The 19641-nt window shown below is 43.0% G+C and overlaps 1 protein-coding gene across 3 annotated transcripts in view; it reads right to left on the minus strand.

The window, feature by feature from the left end:
- RNGTT (RNA guanylyltransferase and 5'-phosphatase) overlaps positions 1 to 19641 on the minus strand; it is a 444976-nt gene that overhangs the window by 386690 nt on the left and 38645 nt on the right. For all 3 annotated transcript variants that reach the window (XM_084622100.1, XM_084622102.1, XM_084622101.1), the window contains exon 5: positions 18395 to 18470. In XM_084622100.1, the coding sequence (XP_084478226.1) occupies positions 18395 to 18470 (76 nt within the window). The remainder of the gene's footprint in view (positions 1 to 18394; positions 18471 to 19641) is intronic.

The raw sequence follows: 19641 nt of genomic DNA on the forward strand, positions 1-19641 counted from the left end.
TGGAGATCAGATGTCTTTTTCTTAGTTCTGTGACAGAGATGGAGAGCCTAAGAGAAGCCCTAAAGGGTTTAGTCCGGTCAAGATAAAAAGCAAGAGCTCGTCTTACATCCAATGTATGTAGTCTCATTTCTTCACTCAGAAAGCAAGGCTTGGAGTAAAACACCAGTAGGTGGATCTCCTAATTAATGTGGAACTCTGAATAAACTTTACAGAGGAAGCGCACATGTGGGTATAGTGTCATCTTGTCATGATCGAACGCTGCGTACAGTTGGTCAGCCATCAGGGCGCTCTAGCTCTCCTACCTTCCTGGCTGAAATAAGGAACGAGGCCCTGAGGCACAAATTAAGGAGGGAACAAGTCCCCACAGATTCAAATGGAGGCTTCCTCAGTACATTAAGGACTAAATTCTGTAGGTTCTTTCACAGGAAGAAAAAGATTGAGTAGCCCCTTAATAAACCTCACAGTGGTTAGACGCATGAAGTCTGAAAATCCCTCAACAGGGGGATGAACCTTAACTGAGCTCAGCAATAATCCCTTGGTTTTTAAATGTAGCAGGTAACTGAAAATGTGTGTCAGACAAGACTCAAGAGGAGGTACAGATCAATGGCTGCACCAAAATTGAAAATGTTTCCCCGTCTGTAGGTAGGTTTTCCACTATTGAGCAGTAACTCCAGAGAGCAATCTTCTTCTATACCAATGAGCCATCTAGAAGCCATGCCTTGAAGTGAAACCCCAAGAGACTGGGGTGGGTTTTGGGTGAGGAGATTTTCACTCAGGGAGAGGTGGAGAGGCAATTGCTCAGACACGCGAACTAACTCAGGGAACCATTTCTCCCTCAGCTACAACAGTGCTATGAGGATAGCTAATTTCTCCTGTTTCAACCTGTTCAGGACTTTGAGCAAATGGTGCAGCAGTATAAGCATATAGCAACACACAGGGCCAAGGGATAACTGAAGCACCTCCACTGAGTTGCAGCAGTGCCCTGCCCTGAAAAAAAATTGTCTGCACTTTGCAGTGGATGGCGTTGCTAAGAAATTTATCTCCAGAGTACCCCAGGTAGAACACATCCTTCTGAATACTGCGTTGTTCAATTCCCACTTGTGGAAAAGGCAGAAATGCCTGCTGAGATCTGTAGTCCTGGGTGATAAATCACTGAGAACAGTATGCGGAGTGCTATGCACCAACTCCATGGTTTTACTGACGCGGCATATAAGGACTGGAATCTTACTCCTCCTTGCCAACTGATATAATACATAGTTTCTCTGTTGTACATCAGGTAGCCCCTGATGTGGGAAAAGTAGTGCTGGCAAGTTTAACAAACCACTCTGAGCTCTAATATGTTGATGTGGATGATTGCCTCCTGTGGTTCCATTTGGCTTGAGCTGTGAAATGCTGAAAGTGCATACCCTAGCCTAGCAGGGAGGTGTCGGTGGTGATGATACTTGTGGGAGGAGGCTACGAGAACGGAACACCCACACATGCCTTTTGTGGATCTTTCCACTAATTACAGAATTGAGGGCCCTTTGAGGTACAGACACCCACTTGGTCTGTGCTTGTTGGGGGTGTAAGCACTTCTTGTCAAGGCTTGAAGACCCCATGACTGTAGTCTTCCTAAAGGTGTCACAAACATACCAGCATCCATGTGGCCCAGGAGTTGGAGGCAAGCCCTTGCTGTGGTTTGCAAGCTCTGCTGTATTGTTGAAATGAATCTGGACATGGTAGCAAACCAGTTATGGTCAAGTATGTTCTGGCAGTGGTAGAGTCCAGAGTGGCCCTACTGAAGTCTATGTGTTGTGTAGATGTGAGTGTAGACTTTTCTGAATTGGGACAGCAGCCCAGGGAGCAGAACTGGGATAGAGCCTTCCTGGTTGCTGTCTATACCTTGAGAAATGAGCAACCTTTCAGGAGCCAATCATCCAGGTACAGAAAGATGATTATCCCCATCTGCTGGAAATGGGCTGCGATGGCCAAGACGACTGTGGTAAAGACCCTTGGGGCAGTTGAAAGGCCAAAGGGTAGGATGCAATATTGGTAGTGGTCCCTGCCACCCACAAAACTTAGGAAACATCTGTGGGAAGGGTACATGACTATATGAAAATAAGTGACCTAAAGGTCAAGGAAGACAAATCAATCACCCAGATCCAGGGCAAGAATTATTGCTGCTAGGATTACCATTCTGAACAGTTGAGAGTGGATGAAGTTGTTCAAAGTCCTGAGGTCCAGCAACAATGTCCACCTGACCCACCCTCACCCGTTTTTTTTCTTGGGGACTGGGGAAGTACCAGAAAAGAACACTTTCCCAATGAAGTCCAGTGGAACAGGCTTTACCACCATTAGGGTTACAAAAGATTGCACCTACTGTCTCAAGAGACCCTCATGAAAATGGCCTCTGAAGAGGGATAGGGAGGAGAGTGGTGTTGGGGCGGCTGGACTGGATGGATAGCCTGTAGAAATCGGATCCATCAGTGATGAGCGATGAGCTCCCAGGAAGGTAGAAAATAAGAGAGACAATCCCCATAAGGGCAGATGCGAGACTGGTGCAGTGTAGGATCGAGAGAGGGAGATAGTTTGCGGCCTTCAACCAATGGGGCAAAATGGTCTTTTGAGGATGTCACTGACGGGGAAGTCACTGTAGAGGATGGCCCTTTGTTAGTGAATCTAGGCTCTTCCCTGGGAGATTCAGCCAGTCTCATGGGCTAGTAATGAACTGGACAAGATCACTGAACCATCTGCAATCTAATATATTTTCTTTGTCACAGGTATATAGATGCCCAGAGATCCTTGTCTGGAAGTTTTTAAAAGAATGAAGGGACCCGTCTGTGGCACCATGGAACAACTTGTGCCCCTCGAAGGAGTGGTTCTTGACTCTGGTTTGTACCTCCCAGGGGAGGCCAGAGGGCTGCAGCCAAGAAGCTCAGTGCACGACTACTACCACAGAGATGGAACGTGCAAATGCATTGGCAGCTATCATAAATATAAAGGGAGGGTAACAACCTTTATGTAAGCAGTTATATAAAATCCTGCTTGGCCAGAGGTACAGAATCCCGTTACCTGTAAGGGGTTAATCAGTTCAATTAACCTAGTTGGCACCTGACCAGAAGAACCAATGGGGAAAGAAGATACTTTCAAATCTGGGGGGAGAGGGGTAGGGCTTTGTTTTGTGCTCTGTGTGTGTTCTCTCCGAGACACAGAGAGAGACCAAGCAAGTAATCCAGCTCCTACTGAAATGATGCATCTAATATTACAAAAATAGTAAGTAATAGCAAGGAATGTATTAGATTATCTTTTGTTTTAGCTTGTGAATTTTCCCATGCTAAGAGGGAGGTTTATCCCTGTTTTTTGTAACTTTGAAGTTTTGCCTAGAGGGGAATCCTCTGTGTTTTAAGTCTTATTACCCTGTAAAATTACCTTCCATCCTGATTTTACAGAGGTGCTTCTTTTACTTTTTTTTTCTTTATAATAAAGTTCTGTTTTTTAAGAATCTGATTGGTTTTTAGTGTCCTAAAAATCCAAGGGTCTGGTCTGTGCTCACCTTGTTTACTGATCTGGTTGGTAGATTATTCTCAAGCCTCCCCAGGAAAGGGGGTGAAGGAGCTTGGGGGGATATTTTGGGGAAACAGGAACTCCAAGTGGTCCTTTTCCTGAAACTTTGTCTACCTCACTTGGTAGTGGCAGCAGTACTCATCCAAGGACAAGGAAGGATTTGTGCCTTGGGAAAGTTTTTAACCTAAGCTGGTGGAAATAAGCTTAGGGGGTCTTTCATGTGGGTCCCCATATCTGTACCCTAGAGTTCAGAGTGGGGAGGGAACCCTGACAGCAGCATTGAGTGAGGCCTGAAGAGAGAGTTTTGTGATTGTCTGACTTTCCATTATGAGGGCCTCTGTGGCAGGTGTTCTATAAAAAAATGAAAACATTAAATAATTTGTAAAATCGTGCTTTGCCATCAGGGCTTGATAACCAGCTACTATGAACTGCAAAGCAGCTGGAAGTAGCTTTTGAGGCCCAGAAGGTCCAGCTGTTTCAGCTCGTCAGCTGCTGTTGAGCTGGACTCGATGTTGCGATTCATTAACTGCCTCAACAACCAGGGAGTTGGGTGAAAAAGGGGAGAAAAACACTCAGCCTCAGGATGGGTTTTTGTCAGCCTGTTTACACATAAGAGGTATGGTAGCTACAGTTTGCCACACAGCACAGGCTGGAACCAAAAGGGCAGCATTAATGGGCAAGACAATTTTGCCCTGAGAAGACATATGGACATCTCAGAATCTGATGAATTTGTCAACACCCACATCCATCAGAAGGTCAGTCAGTACTGGAGGTCAGAGGGGGTCTGATAACTGCTTTCGTACTGAATGTCGAGATTTGGTTGATTGGGGTGACAGTACTGGAGGATATGTGGATAGCAGCTGGAAATTCCTCTCAGTACTCTTCAAGAGTTTAACGTGGGACAGGTCACTGCTATATATGGAAAAAACAGAGGCTAGGGTAGACTCCAGCAGCTAAGTCGGTACCAGTGGAGAGTCTCTCTCTATACCCCTCAGCAATAGTAACTTAGGTTCTTCCAGGATCCTATGGTCCTCATGGAATAAAAACCTGAACAGTACGGACGACCCTGGATAGGGGGCCCTCAGGAGTCAATATGTTGGATGATACAGGAGATAGTACCTGTCATAAATATAAAGGGAAGGGTAAACCCCTTTGAAATCCCTCCTGGCCAGGGGAAAGCTCCTCTCACCTGTAAAGGGTTAAGAAGCTAAAGGTAACCTCGCTGGCACCTGACCAAAATGACCAATGAGGAGACAAGATACTTTCAAAAGCTGGGAGGAGGGAGAGAAACAAAGGGTCTGTGTCTGTCTGTAGTCGTCTTGGCCAGGGACAGAACAGGAATGGAGTCTTAGAACTTTTAGTAAGTAATCTAGCTAGGTATGTGTTAGATTATGATTTCTTTAAATGGCTGAGAAAAGAATTGTGCTGAATAGAATAACTATTTCTGTCTGTGTATCTTTTTTGTAACTTAAGGTTTTGCCTAGAGGGGTTCTCTATGTTTTTGAATCTAATTACCCTGTAAGATATATACCATCCTGATTTTACAGGGGGGATTTCTTTATTTCTATTTACTTCTATTTTTTATTAAAAGTCTTCTTGTAAAACACTGAATGCTTTTTCATTGTTCTCAGATCCAAGGGTTTGGGTTTGTGGTCACCTATGCAAATTGGTGAGGCTTTTTATCCAACATTTCCCAGGAAAGGGGGGGTGCAAGTGTTGGGAGGATTGTTCATTGTTCTTAAGATCCAAGGGTCTGGGTCTGTAGTCACCTAGGCAAATTGGTGAGGCTTTTTACCAAACCTTGTCCAGGAAGTGGGGTGCAAGGTTTTGGGAAGTATTTTGGGGGGAAGGACGCGTCCAAACAGCTCTTCCCCAGTAACCAGTATTAGTTTGGTGGTGGTAGCGGCCTGTCCAAGGTGTAATATTTTGTACCTTAGGGAAGTTTTGACCTAAGCTGGTAAAGATAAGCTTAGGAGGTTTTTCATGCAGGTCCCCACATCTGTACCCTAGAGTTCAGAGTGGGGGAGGAACCTGGACATGGTGGCACAGTGGTGGGATTAACCTGAAATCATTTTGAGATCCAGTTGAGATTTTTTGAACTAGAAATACAGATTTTAAAAAGGAATTTTTAGGAAGTCCAGAAGGCAGCTTTGAAACTGAAAGTAGCTTGGTTTCTCTCTGCTTTGTGGCCAAGCAGAGACAAAAGGGGATTATCTTGTGAATTGCAGGTTTTCTTGCCTGGAGGCAGGGTACTTAACTCCTGCAGGGAAATTCACAGTCTTCCAACCCAGAGGTTTTTTTTTTTTCTTTTCTTCCTAAAAGTAAATAGGGGGTGTGTGCTCTACCCATTTGCCTGGAGACAAAAGTGGCAGGGTTTTTTTTTAGGATTTTGATTTTTTTTTTTTTGTTTTACAAGGAGCACAGGTTTGAAAAGAAATTTTTTTTTTCTTTGGGCTGGGTAAGCAGTTTTCCAAGTAGTTGGAGGTTTTTTGCTTTAATTTGGGCCCAGAGCAGAGACAAGGGAATTGTCTTTTTCTGTAGGCTGACAATCACTATCAGAGAATAGGTACTCTATTCCAGCACAGCAAAAGTTTACAGCCAAGTTTTGTTTGTTTATTTCTAAACCTCGGGTGTAAAGTTAGTTAAAAACAGAGAGGTTAGAATGGGCAAATCCTCAGCTCGACTACAGCTGGAATTAGCCAAATTTCAGGCTGAGGAAAAACAAAGGGAACATGAAAGACAGATAGAACTCATGCGGCTGAAGGAGGAGGAGAAGGAAAAAGAGAGGAAGCATGTGGAGGAGATGGAGAGGATAAAGGCCCAGCAGAATATACCAACAAACCCTAGCAATCCTTCTCCAGGTACCACTTCCCATCCCAGAAAGTTCCCCACCTACAAGGCAGGTGATGATACTGAGGCCTTCTTAGAAAACTTCGAAAGGGCCTGCCTTGGGTACAACATCTCTACTGACCAATACATGGTAGAGCTGAGGCCGCAGCTCAGTGGACCCTTAGCTGAGGTGGCAGCTGAAATGCCTAAAGAACACATGAACAAGTATGAACTGTTTAAATCCAAGGCGAGAGTCAGAATGGGGATAACACCCGAGCAGTCTCGTCGGAGGTTCAGAGCCCTAAGGTGGAAACCAGACATGTCATTTACCCGACATGCCTACCACATTGTAAAACATTGGGATGCCTGGATATCAGGAGCAAGTGTTGAATCTCCAGTATATTTGCCCTTCCTAATGCAAATGGAACAATTCTTAGAGGGTGTTCCTGAGGAAATAGAAAGATACATCCTAGATGGGAAACCCAAAACTGTAATTGAGGCAGGAGAGATTGGAGCCAGATGGGTGGAGGTGGCAGAGAAGAAGAAAACTGGTCGCAGTTGGAGCGGAGACCAGAAGGGACCACCCCAGACCACACCCTATTACCGGGGGCCGCCCAAAGCCCCACCTACCTCCCAAAGAACCCTCCAGACCCCTTATCGTCCCACCACCCCGTTCTCCAGCAACCCTCCTCGCCCCAGTGACCCGTCAGCTGGACGATGTTTTAAGTGTAACGAGCTGGGGCATGTAAAGGCCAACTGCCCCAAGAACCCCAACAGATTACAGTTCATTGCACCGGAATCACACCAGAGGTCCACAGGCCCAGATACCTCCCAGATACCCTTGGAGCGGAGGGAAACTGTGAGTGTGGGTGGGAAGAAGGTCACCGCGTGGAGGGACACCAGAGCACAAGTGTCAGCTATCCATGCTTCCTTAGTGGACCCCAATTTAATCAACCCAGAGATCCAAGTGACGATTCAACCCTTCAAGTACAACTCTTTCAATTTGCCTACAGCCAAGTTGCCTGTCCAGTACAAGGGCTGGTCAGGAATGTGGACTTTTGCAGTCTATGATGATTATCCCATCCCCATGCTGTTGGGGGAAGACTTGGCCAATCATGTGAAGCAGGCCAAGAGGGTGGGAATGGTCACCCGCAACCAGGCTAAACAAGCCGTGAGGCCTAGCTCTGTTCCGGAAACTTCTATCAGGACCCAGTCAGAGGTGATGGACCTGGACCCCAGGCCAATGTCTGCAACAGCAGTAGTGGATCCAGTCCCAGAGACCCAGACGGAACCAGTCCCAGAACCGGAACCAGCCGAACAACCAACACCAGACCCCGTGTCAGCACTGAATCCAGTACTTGCAACCTCAACACCAGAGGGCCCCACCGAACCTGAACTGGCAGCAGCCGATAACCCTACACAAGAGGCTCAGCCGGAGCCTGAATCCCAACATAGTGCACCAGCGGAGAGCGGTTCACAGTCAACAGAAACAGCTCCATCCCCTATATCGCTTCCAGAGGGACCAAGCCTAGGTCCACAATCCCATGAGGAACTGATGTCTCCAGCATCAAGGGAACAGTTCCAGACCGAACAGGAAGCAGATGAAAGCCTCCAGAGAGCTTGGACGGCGGCACGGAGCAACCCACCGCCTCTCAGCTCTTCTAATCGATCCAGGTTTGTTGTAGAAAGAGGACTTTTATACAAGGAAACTCTTTCTGGGGGACACCAGGAAGACTGGCATCCTCAGAGACAGTTGGTAGTTCCAACTAAATACCGGGCCAAGCTCTTGAGCTTAGCCCATGATCACCCTAGTGGCCATGCTGGGGTGAACAGGACCAAAGACCGTTTGGGGGGGTCATTCCACTGGGAGGGAATGGGCAAGGATGTTTCTACCTATGTCCAGTCTTGTGAGGTGTGCCAAAGAGTGGGAAAACCCCAAGACCAGGTCAAAGCTCCTCTCCAGCCACTCCCCATCATTAAAGTTCCATTTCAGCGAGTAGCTGTGGATATTCTGGGTCCTTTTCCGAAAAAGACACCCAGAGGAAAGCAGTACATACTGACTTTCATGGATTTTGCCACCCGATGGCCAGAAGCAGTAGCTCTAAGCAACACCAGGGCTAAAAGTGTGTGCCAGGCACTAGCAGACATTTTTGCCAGGGTAGGTTGGCCCTCCGACATCCTCACAGATGCAGGGACTAGTTTCCTGGCAGGAACTATGAAAAACCTTTGGGAAGCTCATGGGGTAAATCACTTGGTTGCCACTCCTTACCATCATCAAACAAATGGCATGGTGGAGAAGTTTAATGGAACTTTGGGGGCCATGATACGTAAATTCGTAAATGAGCACTCCAATGATTGGGACCTAGTATTGCAGCAGTTGCTCTTTGCCTACAGAGCTGTACCACATCCCAGTTTAGGGTTTCCCCCATTTGAACTTGTATATGGCCGTGAGGTTAAGGGGCCATTGCAGTTGGTGAAGCAGCAATGGGAGGGATTTACACCTTCTCCAGGAACTAACATTCTGGACTTTGTAACCAACCTACAAACCACCCTCCGAACCTCTTTAGCCCTTGCTAGAGAAAACTTACAGGATGCTCAAAAAGAGCAAAAAGCCTGGTATGATAAACATGCCAGAGAGCGTTCCTTCAAAGTAGGAGACCAGGTCATGGTCTTAAAGGCGCTCCAGGCCCATAAAATGGAAGCATCGTGGGAAGGGCCATTCATGGTCCAGGAGCGCCTGGGAGCTGTTAATTATCTCATAGCATTCCCCACCTCCAACCGAAAGCCTAAGGTGTATCATATTAATTCTCTAAAGCCCTTTTATTCCAGAGAATTAAAGGTTTGTCAGTTTACAGCCCAGGGAGGAGACGACGCTGAGTGGCCTGAAGGTGTCTACTACGAAGGGAAATGTGCTGGTGGTGTGGAAGAGGTGAACCTCTCCATGACCCTTGGGCGTATGCAGCGACAGCAGATCCAGGAGCTGTGCACTAGCTACGCGCCAACGTTCTCAGCCACCCCAGGACTGACTGAACGGGCATACCACTCCATTGACACAGGTAATGCTCACCCAATTAGGGTCCAACCTTACCGGGTGTCTCCTCAAGCTAAAACTGCTATAGAACGGGAGATCCAGGATATGTTACAGATGGGTGTAATCCGCCCCTCTGAAAGTGCATGGGCATCTCCAGTGGTTCTAGTTCCCAAACCAGATGGGGAAATACGTTTTTGCATGGACTACCGTAAGCTAAAGGCTGTAACTCGCCCAGACAACTATCCCATGCCACGCACAGATGAACTATTAGAGAAACTGGGAAGGGCCCAGTTCATCTCTACCTTGGACTTAACCAAGGGGTACTGGCAGGTACCGCTAGATGAATCTGCCAAGGAAAGGTCAGCCTTCATCACACATCTCGGGCTGTATGAATTTAATGTACTCCCTTTCGGGCTGCGAAATGCACCCGCCACTTTCCAAAGACTTGTAGATGGTCTCCTAGCGGGATTAGGAGAATATGCAGTCGCCTACCTTGACGATGTGGCCATATTTTCGGATTCCTGGGCAGACCACCTGGAACATCTACAAAAAGTCCTTGAGCGCATAAGGGAGGCAGGACTAACTGTTAAGGCTAAGAAGTGTCAAATAGGCCTAAACAGAGTGACTTACCTTGGACACCAGGTGGGTCAAGGAACTATCAGCCCCCTACAGGCCAAAGTGGATGCTATCCAAAAGTGGCCTGTCCCAAAGTCAAAGAAACAGGTTCAATCCTTCTTAGGCTTGGCCGGTTATTACAGACGATTCGTACCGCACTACAGCCAAATCGCTGCCCCACTGACAGACCTAACCAAAAAGAAACAGCCAAATGCTGTTCAGTGGACCGGAAAGTGTCAGAAGGCCTTTAACAAGCTTAAAGCGACACTCATGTCTGACCCTGTACTAAGGGCCCCAGACTTTGACAAACCGTTCCTAGTAACCACAGATGCATCCGAGCGTGGTGTGGGAGCAGTTTTAATGCAGAAAGGACCTGATCAAGAATTCCACCCTGTAGTGTTTCTCAGCAAAAAACTGTCTGAGAGGGAAAGCAACTGGTCAGTCACTGAAAAAGAATGTTATGCCATTGTCTACGCTCTGGAAAAGCTACGCCCATATGTTTGGGGACGGCGTTTCCACCTGCAAACCGACCATGCTGCACTAAAGTGGCTTCACACCGTCAAAGAAACTAACAAAAAACTTCTTCGGTGGAGTTTAGCTCTCCAAGATTTTGATTTCGACATCCAACACATCTCAGGAGCTTCTAACAAAGTGGCTGATGCACTCTCCCGTGAAAGTTTCCCAGAATCAACTGGTTAAAATCGTCCTTGAGATGTGGAAAATATTGTTAGTCTTTATGTACTTGGTAGTATATTTAGAGATGCATGTGTCTTATTAACTCTGTTTTCCTAGAGCTCCAGGAAGAAATCCCAGCCAGTGTTTCACCCTAGCTGAGATTTGGGGGGCGTGTCATAAATATAAAGGGAAGGGTAAACCCCTTTGAAATCCCTCCTGGCCAGGGGAAAGCTCCTCTCACCTGTAAAGGGTTAAGAAGCTAAAGGTAACCTCGCTGGCACCTGACCAAAATGACCAATGAGGAGACAAGATACTTTCAAAAGCTGGGAGGAGGGAGAGAAACAAAGGGTCTGTGTCTGTCTGTAGTCGTCTTGGCCAGGGACAGAACAGGAATGGAGTCTTAGAACTTTTAGTAAGTAATCTAGCTAGGTATGTGTTAGATTATGATTTCTTTAAATGGCTGAGAAAAGAATTGTGCTGAATAGAATAACTATTTCTGTCTGTGTATCTTTTTTGTAACTTAAGGTTTTGCCTAGAGGGGTTCTCTATGTTTTTGAATCTAATTACCCTGTAAGATATATACCATCCTGATTTTACAGGGGGGATTTCTTTATTTCTATTTACTTCTATTTTTTATTAAAAGTCTTCTTGTAAAACACTGAATGCTTTTTCATTGTTCTCAGATCCAAGGGTTTGGGTTTGTGGTCACCTATGCAAATTGGTGAGGCTTTTTATCCAACATTTCCCAGGAAAGGGGGGGTGCAAGTGTTGGGAGGATTGTTCATTGTTCTTAAGATCCAAGGGTCTGGGTCTGTAGTCACCTAGGCAAATTGGTGAGGCTTTTTACCAAACCTTGTCCAGGAAGTGGGGTGCAAGGTTTTGGGAAGTATTTTGGGGGGAAGGACGCGTCCAAACAGCTCTTCCCCAGTAACCAGTATTAGTTTGGTGGTGGTAGCGGCCTGTCCAAGGTGTAATATTTTGTACCTTGGGGAAGTTTTGACCTAAGCTGGTAAAGATAAGCTTAGGAGGTTTTTCATGCAGGTCCCCACATCTGTACCCTAGAGTTCAGAGTGGGGGAGGAACCTTGACACCAAACTGTGATCTATGCACCCTTCTCAGGTAGCTACAGAAGATGGTACTGACAATGATTTCAGCTTGGCTTTAGAGTTCTTGTGCTTTAGACACACTGAATCTGATGCCAACTGCGCTGCTCTAGTTTGTTTACCAGAAGATGGACTTCTTGGTACACAGCACGGACTTCTTAGCCAGTGCTGGAGTCTCAGTACCTGATAGTATAGGAGCCCCACCAGTACCCATGTCCTGAAATGAGGTTTCCTGAGACCCAGATGAAAAGGGCAATGTTCCCCTTCTTTTATCCCATTCTGGAGAATAGGGTCTTTTCTTTTTTGAGGATTTGTATGGTTCTAAAGGACCCCCAGCATCTTTGCTTACCACCGCAACAGTGATGGTTGCCTGAGCAATCGGAGCAACCAAATCCAATATAAGGGACCTCATGGGTCTCAAAGAGCACTCCATCAACAGTACTTTTAATCTATCCTCCTTCCATTTTTTAGATTTGCTGTCAGATCTGCTCAGGATCTAACATATGGAGGGGACATGAGTCTCTGCCAGGCAGCAGAGGCAGTTAGATTGTCCATTACTCCAGAAAAGATCTACGTATGACAGGTCTGGCAGAATTTGAAGCCCAGGGTCTTGGACATAACCTGTTACTCGAGGCCATGGATTGAGCCCAAAAGAAAAAAACAAGATCTGGATCAGGTAAATGAAAGAGGAGAAGAAGGTGGACTCCCAGCCAAAAGCACAAAGCTGTGCTAAATAATGGTAAAATATAAATGAAAGTTACTAAGAAGATATCAAATAAAAAACAATAAGAAATAAGCAGCAAGGCACATAGCTAGCTACAGCAGACATGGCAACGTTCTGTCTCAAGCTGTGATCAGTTGAGAAGGAACTAGAGTGGTGGCAGGTCTACTCCCTCTCCCCAGTATGCTGTTGCACAGGGGTATGAAGATATGTAGGGAACAGGAAACACTGGACACTGACAAAAATCTGACAAAAATCTCTAATCAAGAGTGCCGGGTGCAAGCACATCTTGAAAGAATAGGCAGCAGTTTGAAAACAAACATAAGGAAGTAGTTCTTCACATGGTCAACCCGTGGAACTCATTGCCAGCAATGTTAAAGGCCAAAAGTATAACTAGGTTAAAAAAAGAATTAGATAAGTTCACAAAGGATATGGCCATCAATGGTATTAGCAAAGATAAGGGACACAACCCCATGCTTTGGGTGTCCCTAAACCTCTGACTGCCAGAGCGGGACTGGATGACAGGGGATGGATCATTCAACAATTGCCATTTTGTTCATTCCCTCTGAAACAACCCCCCCAGCCACTACCGGAAGACAGAACATTGGGCTAGATGGACCATCCAGAACGGCCATTCTCATGTTCTTAAGTGGAGCACCCATAGGGACACCACTTGAAGATTTATTCAATCCATTACCATTTGAAACATGGTGTTAAGAGCATCTTGGTAACTGTTGCTCCTTGTGCAAGAGCCTGCATTGTTATATCCGTTTTTCTCAGACTCTCAGGGACAGATATGCTTAAGGTACTTTTTGTCCCCTTCCAGTGGCTAATAGCTCCCTTTTGGGCTCCTAGTTATAGGATACGTGTTCACAGCTGTTACAGCTGAAAAGGGAGGAGAAAAATACACGTAATTATGGGGGTCAATGGGGAGGAGTCCAGAATAAAGGCTGAATATACTGATAAGCAAACACAATTAATGTTTATGAATGGTTAGAGAATGTCTCACTTCTCAAAATAGATTTTTCCATTTCTCTGGGAAGAAGCACCCAAGTCCTCTGAACCAGCCTTTAGTAGTTCCTCTTTGGAGCCACAACTGAACAGTCCATTCCTGTTCAGCAAAAAGCTTAAGCACAAGCTTAAATGTAGACATGCTTAACTGCTTTGATAAACTGAAGGCTAGGTCCACAAAATAAGGAGTTCCTAATCCAGACAGGCCATAACAATGTTATTCACCTTACTTAATGGAAAGCACTCATACTATAGTGATGAGCGCAGAATAAGAAACCTACATAGAATAGAATAAAACTTGTTCAACAATGAAGGCATTACTTCATTTAAGCCTTTTTGGCAGACTTTTCTGACACCTTGGTCTGGGACAGAGGGAGCTGCTACAGGCTGTGGAGCAAAGAACACTACCAGGCCAGGAATTAATACCCTAATGAGGCAAAGAGAAAAAGAAAACACCAAGAAAGCATGAAAGGAGAAAATATAGGTTCAGAAAGAAGAGGTTAAGAAGTTTTTCTGTGCTGTGCAGTCTGGGAGGTAGGTTGTCTGAAAAGTGTCTTTTGAAGCTGCCAGGAGACAGAACAAACTAGAGGTTTCTCAGAATAGGTGGAAGCAAGCCCTTCCCTAGAGCTGGTAGGTCTAGTTCTGTCTTCAGTAGAAGAGGAAAAATCACTAGTTAGACTAGCGAGACTGGATGATGGCCAGATGCTAGCACGATGGGCAAAAGAGAAGAACCTAGGTAGTTAAGTTAGAGAGAAATAGGATGTGAAAAAGATCTTAAGACTCGTTTTGTTCTTTTTACAAGACAAATTAGAATTAACTTGGTAATGTCTTTAAATTGCTTAACAAATCCTTTAATTAATATCCCAGAGACCAGAGGCAACTTGGGAGTAGGAGAGAAAAGGGAAGAGAGATGGGCCCCCATTCCAAATGCTTAAGAATGCCAATCATCCTCTAGAAAAGTTTGTCCTTGATGTACTACAAGCAGCTGATTCTCTTGTAAATACATAGTATTAAGAATAGATAGTAACAAAACCCGATGTAACAGCTCAGATTTCAGGTACAGAAGATCAGCCTGGTAGGAAAGAGAGTTTACATATTCCAGAAATGAAACTGTCTTGGGGAAAAGTGAGTTGCAAAAAGAACATCACGTAAGGTTTCCAATGACTAGCTCGAGGGCTGTCAGTCTGGATGACCTTTCCTTAAACTAGCTGTATAATACTTCTCAGCATTCACAGTGCATCTGCTGCTATCCTACATCATGTGCTTAAGGGGTAAATATGGATGGATTTTCTACAGGGAAACCTCATTGTTTCATCAGTGAATAGCAATGTCGCTTTACTTGAAATGATAATGCAGCAAACATAATTTTTCTTAATATGGTGCACACACTTACTGTAATTGTAAATTTAAGGCAATTCTTTTAATGTTGCTGGTTTTGTTTGTAGCTGTATTTTATCGCTACATTTGAGAATGATGGTCCTGTTTCACAAAAGTTGACCGAGATGAACAAGTTTAATTAACACTATTAACCATTTGCAAAAAAACCACCAAAAAAAAAAAATCAACCAAATTGATTGACCACAAGGCTTGGTCAATCAATTTAATTAAGGCTTTTCATGCACAAGTAAGGAAGTATTAAGTAAAGCTGAATAGGAGGTACTATTTCAAATAGACTTAACTCAGAATCTTTATTTGTTTCCAGGGGAAAGAACAAAAAAAAGACCTACTGTGGTTCAAATTATTACATGCTGATTTTTAAAGCATTTAGAGGAATTGAAAGTACCCAACCTATCAGGCATAAGACTCACTAGCACCCTACTAGTAAGATGTTCAGCTTTATGTCCACTTCCCAGGTTCAGCTGAGCTACTAGATTCCTTGGGCCATTGGTGCTCAGAGGCCCCATCACAATGCATCTCCTCTCACTGCGTGCCTACCTTAACCAGGAAAAATTGGTTCTTCCCTCAAAGGTGGCCATCTTGCCCATATCCTAGTCTCAAGATAAACTTTATGCTCAGTCATTAAAAAAAAAAAAAAAAAAAAAATGAAGGAGCAGCATGGATCCATCCATTTTCCATCCAATGCTGGAAATGGTTCTTCAAATAGAATAGTGGAAACGGAGATATTGCCAAGACCCTAGGGTTTGTCGACACTTGAAATACTACAGCAACACAGCTGCAGCACTTCAGTGTAGATACTATCTAAGCCAGCCGGAGGGGTTCTCCTGTCAGTATACATAATCCACGTGCCTGAGAGGTGGTAGCTAGGTCAACAGAAGAACTCTTTCATCAACCTAGCGCTGTCTACACCCGGGAGTTGGCTTAACTATGACACTCATGACTACAACATAGCTGGGTCGACCTAACTTTTTAGTGTAGACCAGACTCTAGAGACACAGGCTTTGCATCAGAACTAGCTGGATAGGAGAAAATCTTGTGTTTAAATTAGGGCTGTTGATTAATCGCAGTTAACTCACGCAATAAACTCAAAAAAATTAATTGCGATTAATTGCAGTTTAAATCGCACTGTTAAACAATAGAATACCAATTGAAATTTATTAAATATTTTGGATGTTTTCCTACATTTTCCTATAGTAATCTGTGTTGTAATTGAAATCAAAGTGTATACTATTTTTATTACAAATATTTGCACTGTAAAAATTATTAAAAATAATATTTTTCAATTCACTTCATACAAGTACTGTAGTGCAATCTCTTTGTTGTGAAAGTGCAACTTACAAATGTAGATTTTTTTTTTGTTACATACCTGCACTCAAAAACAAAACAATGTAAAACTTCAGAGTTTACAAGTCCACTCAGTCCTACTTCTTGTTCAGCCAATCGCTAAGACAAACAAGTTTATTTACATTTACGGGACATAATGCTGCCCACTTCTTATTTACAATGTCACCTGAAAGTGAGAACAGGCATTTGCATGGCACTTTTGTAGCCAGCACTGCAAGGTATTTAAGTGCCAGTTATGCTAAACATTTGTAGGCTCCTTCATGCTGCAGCCACTATTCCAGAGGATATGCTTCGATGCTGATGACGCTCGTTAAAAAAATAATGCATTAATTAAATTGGTGACTGAACTCCTTGGTGGAGAATTGTACATCCCCTGTTCTGTTTTACCCACATTCTGCCATATATTTCATGTTATAGCAGACTCGGATGATGACCAGCACATGTTGTCCATTTTAAGAACACGTTCTCTGCAGATTTAACAAAACGCAAAGAAGGTACCAATGAGAGATTTCTAAAGATAGATAAGATAAGCACTTGACCCAAGCTTTAAGAATCTGAAGTGCCTTCCAAAATCTGAGAGGAATGAGGTGTAGAGCATGCTTTCAGAAGTCTTAAGAGAGCAACGCTCTGATGCAGAAACTACAGAACCCAAACCACCAAAAAAGAAAATCAACCTTCTGCTGGTGGCATCTGATTCAGATGATGAAAATGAACATGCGTCAGTCCACACTGTTTTGGACGGTTATCAAGCAGAACCAGTCATCAGCATGGACAGATGTCCTCTGGAATGGTGGTTGAAGCATGAAGGGACATATGAATCTTTAGCGCATCTGGCACGTAAATATCTTGCGATGCCAGCTACAACAGTGCTATGAGAATGCATATTCTCACTTTCAGGTGACACTGTAAACAAGAAGCGGGCAGCATTATCTTCTGCAAACGTGTTTGTCTGAGCCATTGGCTGAACAAGAAGTAGGACTGAGTGGACTTGTAGGCTCTAAAATTTTACATTGTTTTATTTTTGAATGCAGTTTTTTGTACATAATTCTACATTTATAAGTTCACTTTAATGATAAACAGATTGCACTACAGTACTTGTATTAAGTGAACTAAAAATACTATTTCTTTTGTTTTTATACAGTGCAAATACTTGTCGTCAAAAATAAATAAAAATTGAGCACTGTATACTTTGTATAGTGTTGTAACTGAAATCAATATATTTGAAAATGTAGAAAAGTCCAAAAATATTTAAATAAATGGTATTCTATTATTGTTTAATCATGCGATGATTAATCTTTTTAATCACTTGACAGCCCTAGTTTAAATTATATCATTGAATAAAAGCCATCCTCTAACATGGCAAGACTTTTAGACATTTTTCCTGAAGTAATGATATTTAAAGTGGAGCACCACTATTGGGGGAGGGGGGGGGAAGGTTTTGTTTCTCCCATCCTTATTTCAAAGTATGCATCCTGGTTCTGGAAAATTCTCAAAAGGTAGGTTACACCACCAATATAGTTCTTGTTGGAAAAATCCTGTGACAAATGCAGTGTTTTGGGTATGCTTTCAGATGTACGCATACATGTCACTTTCCTGCTACTTTGCCTATCTAATGCCATTGTTTTGAATATGCCAACAACAAAAGATCTAAAATAATGCTATCAAACAAAAGCAGTACATGAGTATATTTCAATACTTTGCACAGGAAAGAGAAAAGGCAACCTATATACATACTCATGAAAACTTAAACACAGCTGGTAGGGCTAATTGTTGGTCTACAGACTTGACAATATAGCTGAAAGCTTAACTGAAAGAGACTGAACTGTCAAGAGAGTTTGACAGGAATAATGTTAATGTATGTCACCTGCTCAAAACTAACACTTCCCAGTTACCATCATCTATTGAGAAAACAGACATTCTTAGTGCACTGTGTCAGATATGCACACACACAAAAATCAGCATTCCTAGAATCAACAGTGAAAAAAATATATTCATTTAAAAGATAAAAATCTTAGAACAATCGGACCACCAATGGAGCAATGACAACTATGAAACACATTGGAGAAAACACTACCAATTGTATCCCTTCCCTATACCCAAAATTAATTAAACTTGCAAAATTACCTCCAATCCAACTTCTCGACCAAAAAGGCACAGATAAGAAAACCAGTTCGATTGAATCCATGTGTACAATGAACACCTGAAAAACAAAACAAAACTAAATGTATGGAGACAAATCATTTTAAAAATGAACAACATGCAGCTGTTTTTATTACAAACAATGCAAACAAGTGATATTTTTGGCTCATTCCACTTAAATTACCACCATTAAGGAGATACCCCCATTCTAACTGAGGAAACCCAGATCATCTAGAGACTATGTATAAAGCCCAAACGATATTTAAATTCTGTGTGCTAATTCCTATCAGTAATTTTCTGAATCTTCAATTTGTCACAATAAAAAAGCTCAGCAATACTATTTTTTATTAGTGTTTAAATATGATTAATACCAGAAAGTACCTGATTGCTTTCTGATCAGCATTTGTAGGAGCGATGAAAGATAAATGTAATCAATGCAGTGATTATGAATTTAGAGAAATAATTTGCGGTTATAGTCATTTCATACTGTTAAGCATAAAAACCATGTCAAATATCAGGGTGTAGCCGTGTTAGTCTGTATCCACAAAAAACAACAAGGAGTCTGGTGGCACCTTAAAGACTAACAGATTTATTTGGGCATAAGCTTTCGTGGGTAAAACCCCACTTCTTCAGACATCTGAACATGCCACTTTAACAAGGAGTCTGGTGGCACCTTAATCATGTCAAAGTTACCCCGCTTTTTAAATTTAAAGATTATATCCATAGATCCTCTCAGTTCTATTTCAAAATGGCTATTAACATTTTAGTGGTTATTTAATTTTAATTTTGAAAGAAATCCCTAAAAAAAATACCCATTCAATAAAGACAATCACTTTGAACTACTTGTCTTTTCAGTTTAAACAGAAACAAAAGTTTAAATTTAATAAATTGTTTTTTCAACCTTTATTTTATTGAATATTTCTCAGAAGGGGGGAGAGCAAAAAAGCAATTACTTCTAATTTTCCCTTTTTTCCTATGTTACCAGCTCCATCTAGTGGTTTAGATAAATCAGATCGGAAGGAAAGACCATCTCTTACTGTTTCATAGTTCTTTCAAGAAAGGGGAGTTTAATATCTTGCTCAAAATTTGTCTTGCATTTTTTTTATGATTATTAATTAAAGTGACAGGGATCACACCATTAATTTATTAGTACCATGCCAATTATTCTGTTTATTTTTGTTCTGCATGTTCCAGTAAAGCAGAAAAATCTCATCCAAGTTAACAGTATTTAG

Source organism: Lepidochelys olivacea (assembly GCF_965140295.1).
Source record: "Lepidochelys olivacea isolate rLepOli2 genome assembly, chromosome: 3".
In the NCBI taxonomy this organism is placed as follows: domain Eukaryota; kingdom Metazoa; phylum Chordata; order Testudines; family Cheloniidae; genus Lepidochelys; species Lepidochelys olivacea.